General features: G+C 43.6%; 1 protein-coding gene across 1 annotated transcript; it reads left to right on the top strand.

The window, feature by feature from the left end:
- The first annotated feature begins 19 nt into the window (after positions 1-19).
- On the top strand, positions 20-6267 carry LOC109757822 (cysteine desulfurase 1, chloroplastic). The gene is made up of 10 exons (XM_020316659.3): positions 20-325; positions 1181-1314; positions 1922-2081; positions 2425-2611; positions 3118-3263; positions 3355-3427; positions 3566-3629; positions 4857-4956; positions 5109-5267; positions 5732-6267. The coding sequence occupies exons 1-10, from the start codon at positions 104-106 to the stop codon at positions 5900-5902; spliced, it is 1416 nt and encodes a 471-aa protein (XP_020172248.1). The 5' UTR covers positions 20-103; the 3' UTR covers positions 5903-6267.
- The last annotated feature ends 3930 nt before the right edge of the window (positions 6268-10197 follow it).

The following is a 10197-nucleotide window of genomic DNA, read 5'->3' on the forward strand; positions in this document are numbered from 1 at the left end:
TGACCGCTTAAACACACTTCGACGCTGACGGGTGGGCCTCACGTGACAGGAAGGGAAACACACCGCGAAGCTTTGGCTAATCCAACCAACAGAGACGGCGCGCATGGCGACCGCGGCGGCGGCGGCGGTGGCGTCGCTCCGGTACTTCCCCTCCTCCGTCAGGAACCGCAGCTATCCCGGAACTATCGGCGGCGGCGCTGTGCTCACGTTTTCTCCGCGGCGGGGCCGCTGTGGGACGGCGGCCATGGCCGCGCCTTCGCGGGAGGCGGAGCCGGCCTCCTCGCTCGGGGACCTCACCCGCGTAGACTTCCCCATCCTCGACCAGGTCTCCCCTGCCCATCTCCGGCTCGTCTCGTTGTTTGGTTGTTCGTGCCATTCCAGTCCAATTTTGAATTTGATTAGTGAAATACAGTACTATTTACAGTCGCGCATCTAATTATGTTTGTTCCCAATAAATTATGGGATCGCTCTTGATTGCGGCGCGTCTAGTTACTCCTGATTACAACATGTATTGCTGCTGCCTAAAAATATTTCCATTTGTTCATAAGAGGGTCCATGCTTCACCGTACGGAGTTCGAATTGCTGTTCTAAGGCGGTGTGTACGCAATTGAAGCGAGTGGCCATGAGGTTTTTTTCCCAACATGGATGGCAGCATAACCTCCGGCCCATCACCTCCTTCGACATAGGCATAGTGACGGTCCTATTTGACTCTACTGGTGCCGATATGTCAATTTTCTGTCTTTTTTCAGACTGTTTGTGTTTGGCTGTGTGCATCCTAGCTATGCAGAGGCCGGGTGTTTCTCATCATGATTTCCTCTTGATGCTACGTTATGAGTTAATAAAAGCGCTCTTTATCGGAAAAAAAATGTTCATAAGATAGATATGGGCTTTTAGCATATCACCTTGTCTGGTGCAGTTACCACTACGGATAAGCTGATATAAGTTTCACTCAGCTTTCTCTTGATTCGGTCATGCGTGTAAAAGATCCGTTTGTAGGGCCCTCCAGAACAAAGTTGTTTTATTCAATGTGGATTCCGTAACTGCAAAACTATTGTTGGTTTACATGTTGGATTCTTTCGTTATTACTATGTCACAAACTTTACCTTACAGTTTGTTATGTATATACTTTTGGCATTCGAGTGAGGTGGTTTTTATCATTTATGATCATCGGAACTTGCAGGAATTTGATGGTAATAAATTAGTTTACTTCGACAATGGTGCAACATCACAGAAACCCTCTCATGTGATGAAAGCCTTAGACGACTACTACCGATTTTATAATTCGAATGTTCATCGTGGCATTCATGCTCTCAGGTAAATTTTTAATTTGTCCTTTATGTCTTAATTGGGTGTTGTAACTGTAAAATACCCACTAGTACCATGAATTTGGATGCATATTCTCTATCTCTAAGTGTGAGTAAAGCAAGGCTGTGGCCCTGATGTAATATCTGGCTCTAGACCCCTAGAGGCGTTGAGCTGTGCAGGAGAAAACCCTTTTTTTTAGGAACAGAAGATTGCCCTTTTACTCTCCTAGTAGGAATATGTATGTGAATCACCACAGAACACCCCCTACAGCACAAACTATTTTACATAATTACATTTCACTTTTCACCTTGCACGATTTCCTCTGTGATTTCCCCCATATATGACTTGTCTGTTTTGTGAGGTATGGTAGTGCTCACATAATTTTCTTGTATTGGACGATGATGCTATAGGTGTCGAGTTTTGCGATATATGATGATCAACTGCATGCATAGAAAGATATAGCAGTTGATTTGCTTCATAGTATGTTATTGCTAGGCTGCTAGTTTTGTGTCACTCAGTCAAGTAGGTTATCATATGCTTTTAGTGTTTGCGAGCTATGTGCATATGTATACATATGTTTTTGCTCCTACTGACATGTTTTCTTCACTATCATCAGCGCAAAGGCTACTGATGCATATGAGAGTGCAAGAAGGAAAGTTGCAAATTTCATCAATGCGGCTGATAGTAGAGAGATTATTTTTACTCGTAATGCTACAGAAGCTATCAATTTAGTAGCTTATTCATGGGGCCTATCTAACTTAAAACAAGGAGATGAGGTGAATCCTCCATCTTCCCCAGCTGATACTTCGTGCTCTACCTGCCAGTCATAACTTCTTTTTATGCTTCTACTTTGATGCATATCATGAATATTGTTCTTCAAACACTGACCTTTTTCATGTATTTATGCATCCCCATATTATTATTTTCCTCATCTCTTTCTAGCCTATTAATTGATAACGCTTCATATAGTGATTCATAACCTGCCGTTGTTCTAGATAAAATTGTTAAATTTATCTTATAAAAATTTCACCAAATATTGATTTTTATCATGATTCATAAAAATATGCAATTCGTTGTACACTTATTGATAGTAATTCATCTGCTATTTTTGCCGAGCAGATTATTCTTACAGTTGCGGAGCATCATAGTGCGATTGTTCCTTGGCAATTTGTATCCCAAAAAACTGGTGCTGTCCTAAAGTATGTTGGGCTGACTAAAGAAGAGGTTCCAGACATTGAGCAGTTAAAAGGGCTTCTGTCAAGCAAGACAAAGATTGTTGTTGTCCATCATGTTTCAAACGTCCTGGGTAAGAAGGTTTTTCCTTTTCAAATATTTATTTATTTAAGGTTCATGGAAACTATAAATCCCCCCCCCCCCCCCCCCTACATGTATACCATTATGTGGCAAGTGTAAATGAATGCCTTTCTTTATGAAAGGATATTAGGGCTAATGCAAGCCATGGACGTATGTGTCAAAGCGTGGCACAAAGATGGATGTCTATTGTGTGGAAGTGGTAGAGTAGAATTAGAATCAAAACATATCATAGTAAATAACAGAATGGCAACTCAATTAGCTGCATACACTTCTGCACTTTGTAGTTTTACTGTAGGTGAGCATGGTAATTGTAGCATCTGACTTCATTCATTTATTTCCATTGTCTCATGATGACGAGTTACAAATTATGACAAAGGGTAGTTTTATGGCAAATGTTCAATGGTTGGATCCCGTCATTCTAACTTTATTCATGTTATTTCTGTCTTAGAGAGAATAATTAGTGAGAACGACTATATTATATTCCTTCATCATTGCCAGGTTCAATGCTTCCTATTGAGGAGGTCGTATCATGTGCAAACAAAGTTGGAGCTAAAGTTCTTGTAGATGCTTGTCAAAGTGTTCCTCATATGCCAGTTGATGTTCAGAAGCTTGGTGCAGATTTTCTTGTTGCATCCTCGCATAAGGTTTGTGTTATCAATTATCTGCTAGCAACAAATTCATAGTCATCCCAGAACAGCAAAATGACCTTTACAAGTTATGGGCTAAACTTCTCAGATGTGTGGCCCTACAGGCGTCGGATTCTTGCATGGAAAATTTGAGATCTTGTCATCTATGGAGCCTTTCTTAGGTAAGATACTGCAAGGCAGAAGCAATGTTCTCTACTTCAGAGGATAAATTAGTTAGTTAGGTCCTCTTGTTGAAACAGAGCCTTCCTATTTAAGAGAAATATATTTATGTTTATCTTAAAATAATAGTTTCTTTGTAGGTGGTGGTGAAATGATTGCAGATGTGTTCGAAGACAAATCTACATATGCTGAGCCTCCTTCTAGGTGAGGAAGCAAGTTCTCTTTGTTTTGATCTTCCTAGACTAATTCATATCTGTCACTGTATGCTATCAAATTTTGTGAACAAAGACAGTACAGAATAATACAATAGCGAGAATAATAAAACTTACTTCATGTAGAATGGAATGTTACATGTATCTAGAATCACAGTAAATGATGATGTTTCGCAGGTTAGATATGTAGTGTAAGTACCTGTTTAGGTATCCTTAAAGAACACCACATGTGCTGCATACTGGCCTAGAGCCCCATGGAATACACATGTTATTCCTCCTAACAAGGTATCAGAAGAGGAATACACATGTTATCCCTCTTGATTGATCAATGACACTTGCCTCCCTTCGGATGATCCTGGCAACTATCTCTTCCAGACCACCACCTCCATCTCACCTGCCTCCGCTGCCTTACTCTTTCATGCCGCCGCCTCTGCTCTCATTCTGAGCTGCTGTCACCACTTGCTTCCGTAGGACTGGGACAACAGCTCCTGCTCCTCTTGCAGCCTGCCGGGACACAGCCACCCTGCAAGCACCTGCTCTTCCTGCAGGTACAACGCCGCTGCAGGGTCCTCTTCGCTGCCGGTTGGGCCTTCTAGCTGACTGCTATTCCTCCTAATGTCCGTTGACTAGTTAGTGAGAACTCACTCCTCGTGCCTTGTTATAGGAACTGATCAATTGCCAACTAAAATTGGAACAAGAATATCACAAGATAACTTGTACCAGAAATTGAGATAAGTGAAAAACATGATTCATCTATCTTGAAGCAACTAGCTAGAAAGACATGTGTTACTACAGACTACAAAAAATTCATACGAGCATGTTTATAGGACTAATTAGTTTGCTGAATTGCGGCGCTACTCAGTGTATCCCCACAAATTCATACTAGATCAGGGCCTTTTGCGAAATGAATTTAAGTGAGTGGTTAGCAATGCCATCTCAATCTTAACCGTTGGTAACAAATTGAATGGTTCGTGTGACCTTAGAGCAAACGCACCATCACCACCAACTGGTTTGTTTATAGGAGTAAAGATATGTTGCAATTTTAATTTGTTTCTACAGTTCCATTATATGTTTTTTTTTAAGTTCCCTTGACAGTTGTTAAAATTTGCCTCTGCTTCACATTGTTGGCTAGGGCAACTGAGAAAGGTCAACCTTATATTGCACTTAAGATTCTATTTTTGTTAGATTCTAAGTTTTAACTGTATTGTGTTCTGAAAAGATTTGAGGCTGGAACTCCTGCAATTGGAGAAGCTATAGGATTGGGGGTTGCGATAGATTATCTGTCACACTTTGGCATGCAGAGGATCCACGAGTATGAGGTCAGTATAAATTCTTTCATTATTTTACCTCTTTTAATATGTATATTTTAGTCTCCGTGCCTGTTGTTACAATTCTGCTTATTCTGCTCTCCAAAAAAGGGTTGGAGAACTATCTCTATGTAGCGCCTCACTTGTGTTTTTCTGTCTTCCAGAAAGTGTTGGGGTCGTACCTTTATGAGAGCCTTCTCTCCGTTCCAAATGTTCGTATCTATGGTCCGGCGCCTTCTGCAAGTGATCACCGTGCTCCTTTATGTTCTTTCAATGTTGAGAATGTTCATCCAACAGATATTGCCGAAATTCTTGATCTCCAGGTATGCTGATGTTTCAACCACTGAATCAGATGCAAATGCTAGTTCTGTTTTAGCAATAGTTGTACTGCTCCAATGCTAGCTCTGTGCTTCTCTATTAGATTCCATAAAGGAACTTTCCTTGGAATTATCTAATTTTCCAGCATATGCGTTTTCGGTATTACTCGTCTATCTAGGAGCTGCTCTTAATCAGCTATGTTGCTTAATTTCAACTGCAGTCTAAATGGGGGTACATCATATGACATATGGTTGTTAACATTAGGTATAGATTTTTTGTGAGGCAAGTACCAGGCATAGTGAGAGATCTCATTTTCCAGAGGCATAAGTTGCCCCTTGTTGACATAGAAAAAGAACTGCTGATGATAGATTGTTTGGTCAAATTGCTGTCTTGTTGTGGTGGATTTTGTGAAATATGTCTTCTAGTACTAGCAATATAGAACTGATATATGCTGACTATTTTGTTTCAGCATGGCATAGCGATTCGGTCAGGGCATCATTGTGCACAGATTTTGCATCGCACCCTTGGTATCAATGCGAGCGCCCGTGCTAGTCTTCATTTTTATAACACAAAAGAGGAGGTGGATGCCTTCATCCATGGGCTAAAAGCTACTATTGATTTCCTTACTTCCCACCACTAGTGCAGTTCAGTTAGCAAACATTAGCTTCCTCGTTGTCTCTCACTAGTTCAAGTGCGATATAGAAGGCCTACCTGCTCAAACTGTCTGATGTCTTTCAGCTTTTTCGTGTAAACCATGCACGGGCAAGTTTATCTACTCTTGCGCTCTGGAAGTTTCGAGATAAGTATTGTTGGCTATGTAGCTTGGGCGGCTCCGTTTATTTCCCATATATAAACTGTATTATACCTGGACCGTTGGCCAGTTCATCTGTAATTTACGATCTGTCAATAACTCCATAACAGTGAGCACGGTGCATACTTGTGATTTTGAGGCCCGCACTTTACACATGTAATAATAAGAGACTGAATAAAGTTTTGTTTTGCTAATCGGTCTGGGACCTTGTGGTTTATAGTGCACGATTTATAGTGCTGTTGACCTTGTGGTTTGATATTTCGCAAGCTTCTTGTATTACTCAATCGAAAGCAACATTGGCATGTACTCTCTCTGTCTCAAAATGTAAGACGTTTTTTGGCACTTTCTTTGAGAGAGGGAGTACTCACAGCTGTTCCGTTTGGATGCTCCGTACATCCTGAAGAGGTAACGGCTTGCTCTTGGCTTTTGCATCTTGTTTCGGCAGAAATGCCTTCAGTTTGGACATTAGGGTGGCATTTGTTGCCATTGAAGCCCATGACTTGTCTCTCCTTTGCAAGGTTCTGAAGTTTTCTTTGTAACCTATGGTCACAAAACAAAATAATGTGAAGTTTTACTTAGATCCATTTGTGGCAGAAATCCTAAATACGAAACTCTCGTGTCCGAAACCAAATGGCAAAGATCCATGCAGCTTTTGTCTACTCGGGCGCAGCATGGTGCACCTGCATGCGTCCTCTCTTTTTACCCTTCTCTTCCTGCCTCTAATGATTTTCAGGGGCTTTTCTTCTTGATCAGTCTCCTGTCTCCCGGTTTCTGGAGGCTCGGTTGGTGGTGCATGATACCGATGACGGACACTCATAGGTCGGGTGCAGTTTCAGGGATCTGTGTCCTGATTCTTGGCTGGCCGATGCATGCACGCGTACGTTCCCTTTTTCTCATCCGTTCGTTCCATCGGCACGACATCCAGAATAAAGTGATTACATGTTGTGGTCGATTGGATCCCATTCACCTGTGCCGGATCTTGGCAGTGCCAAAAGGAGGGGTCTGCGTGCATCATGAAACGGGAATTGATGACCTGTGGGGTAGCGAAACTGACGAGCATGTGTAACAGTGTCAAAAGAAATGCCAGATCTGTAGCAGTGTCCACGTACTTGCATCTTCAAATGACTCCCTGTTTGTTCATGGACAGCAACGGTTGTGCCCCCGTATCCGAATCATCAAATTCATACAAACCCATGCAACATCGATCAACACAAGTAAAAACAACAACAATAGATACATAGCAAATTCATACATAGACATGGCAAGTTCATACACAAAAAGACTAGGACAGGACATCCGCGGGCAGCAAGTTCATACGACAAATGATGGGAAGGCTAGATACAAGGACTAAATATGATAGATAGGACGATGATGTTCGCCGCTTTGCCTCGCCCGACGGTAGGACATCGTGAAGATGGCATACGGGTCGGAGGAGGTGGTCGATGAGTCGCAGGAGGAGGAGGGGAGCCCAATGAGCCGTCGGGTGGCACAGGTCTTCTCCGCAACGAGATGATGGGTCGCAGCCGCTTGCTCAACTGCGACCCGCTCGGACTCCACGATGCCCTGTCGTGATGCCTTCACATCCTTGCAGCGACAGCGACGGCGTCCGTTTCCATAGTGACCAAGGACCGATGGAGGATGTCACGGAGGATTCGGTCCTCGTTGGAGTCAAAGGGCAGGAGGCGACTGGAGCGCTTGCCTCGCGCCGTGAGCTGTCCGTACCTTAGACTTCGAGAACCGCCGTGGACTCGGAGGAAGAGGCACGAGAACCTAACAGTGCCTGAGAGTGTGGGCAGGCGGTGACGGCCTGGAGCTGCAAGAACTTCATCGGGCCATCGAGGATGGCACGAACCTCAATGAGCCACAATTGCACTCACCTCACCTGGTTGCAGGGTTGATAGTACGTGTAGTATAGTAGATAGGTAAGTGTGGTAGTGTGTTGAACTTCATGATCAGTCAATGATGTGCTAGTGTGTTGAGCTTGAAGATTACTCCATGTGTCGTACGTATTATTTCTGTTCAATAGTACCATTGCTGACCATTGTAGGACATGAACACCGAAGACCTTAATTAGGCGATATTCTGCAACCATCTTTAGTGGTGGTGATGCATGTGCCAGTGTTGGGAACGTAGCATGCAATTTCAAAAAAAAAAATCTACGATCACGCAAGATCTATCTAGGAGATGCATAGCAACGAGAGGGGAGAGTGTGTCCATGTACCTTCATAGACCGAAAGCGGAAGCGTTAGTTTAACGCGGTTGATGTAGTCGAACATCTTCGCGATCCAACCGATCAAGTACCGAACGTACGGCACATCCGAGTTTAGCACACGTTCAGCTCGATGACGTACCTCGAACTCTTGATCCAGCAAAGTGTCGAGGGAGAGTTTTGTCAGCACGACGGCGTGATGACGGTGATGGTGATGTGATCCGCGCAGGGCTTCGCCTAAGCACTACGACAATATGACCGGAGGAGTAAACGGTGGAGGGGGGCACCGCACACGGGTAAGAAACAATTGATGTGCTTTGGGGTGCCCCCCTGCCCCCGTATATAAAGGAGGAGAGGGGAGGAGGCTGGCCCTAGGGGGCACGCCAAGTGGGGGGGAACCCACTAGGACTCCTAGTCCTAGTCGCCCCCCTTCCTTCTTTCGGAGGGGGAAAGGGGGAAGGAGAGGGAGAGGGGAAAGGAAAGGGGGCCCGCGCCCCCTCCCCTTGACCAATTCGGACTGCCCATGGGGGGTGCGCCACCCCTTGTGGGCTGCCCTCTCTCTTTCCCCTTATGGCCCATGTGGCCCATTACTTTCCCCCCCCCCCCCGGGGGGGGGGGGGGTTCGGTAACCCCTCGGTACTCCGATAAATATCTGAAACACTCCAAAACCATTCCGGTGTCCGAATACTATCGTCCAATATATCAATCTTTACCTCTCGACCATTTCGAGACTCCTCGTCATGTCCGTGATCTCATCCGGGACTCCGAACAATCTCCGGTCACCAAAACACATAACTCATAATACAAATCGTCATCGAACGTTAAGTGTGCGGACCCTACGGGTTCGAGAACTATGTAGACATGACCGAGACACATCTCCGATCAATAACCAACAGCGGAACCTGGATGCTCATATTGGTTCCTACATATTCTACGAAGATTTTTATCGGCCAAACCGCAATGACAACATACGTCATTCCCTTTGTCATCGGTATGTTACTTGCCAGAGATTCGATCATTGGTATTCTCATACCTAGTTCAATCTCGTTACCGGCAAGTCTCTTTACTCGTTCTGTAATGCATCATCCCGCAACTAACTCATTAGTCACATTGCTTATAAGGCTTATCATGATGTGCATCACCGAGAGGGCCCGGAGATACCTCTCCGATACTCGGAGTGACAAATCCTAATCTCGGTCTATGCCAACCCAACAAACACATTCGGAGACACCTGTAGAGCATCTTTATAATCACCCAGTTATGTTGTGACATTTGATAGCACACAAGGTGTTCCTTCGGTATTCGGGAGTTGCATAATCTCATAGTTAAAGGAATATGTATAAGTCATGAAGAAGTAATAGCAATAAAACTTAACGATCACTATGCTAAGCTAACGGATGGGTCTTGTCCATAATATCATTATCCTAATAATTTGATCCCGTTCATCAAATGACTACACATGTCTATGGTCAGGAAACTTAACCATCTTTGATTAACGAGGTAGTCAAGTAGAGGCATACTAGGAAACACTTTGTTTTGTCTATGTATTCACACATGCATCAAGTTTCCGGTTAATACAATTCTAGCATGAATAATAAACATTTATCATGATATAAGGAAATATAAATAACAACTTTATTATTGCCTCTAGGGCATATTTCCTTCAGTCTCCCACTTGCACTAGAGTCAATAATCTAGATTACATTGTAATGATTCTAGCACCCATGGAGTCTTGGTTGTGATCATGTTTTTCTCGTGGAAGAGGCTTAGTCAACGGGTCTGCAACATTCAGATCCGTATGTATTTTGCAAATCTCTATGTCTCCCTCTTTGACTTGATCATGGATGGAGTTGAAGTGTCTCTTGATGTGTTTGGTTTCTTGTGAAATTTGGTTTCCTTCGCTAAGGCAATTGCT

The sequence above is a fragment of the Aegilops tauschii genome, chromosome 4, assembly GCF_002575655.3.
Source record: "Aegilops tauschii subsp. strangulata cultivar AL8/78 chromosome 4, Aet v6.0, whole genome shotgun sequence".
NCBI classification, from domain to species: domain Eukaryota; kingdom Viridiplantae; phylum Streptophyta; class Magnoliopsida; order Poales; family Poaceae; genus Aegilops; species Aegilops tauschii.

Coding starts and splice junctions, on each gene's coding strand:
- LOC109757822 (XM_020316659.3), top strand. CDS start 104: ATGGCGACCGCGGCGGCGGCGGCGGTGGCGTCGCTCCGGTACTTCCCC. Junction 326..1,180: donor ACTTCCCCATCCTCGACCAG/GTCTCCCCTGCC, acceptor CGGAACTTGCAG/GAATTTGATGGTAATAAATT. Junction 3,264..3,354: donor TTGTTGCATCCTCGCATAAG/GTTTGTGTTATC, acceptor TAAACTTCTCAG/ATGTGTGGCCCTACAGGCGT.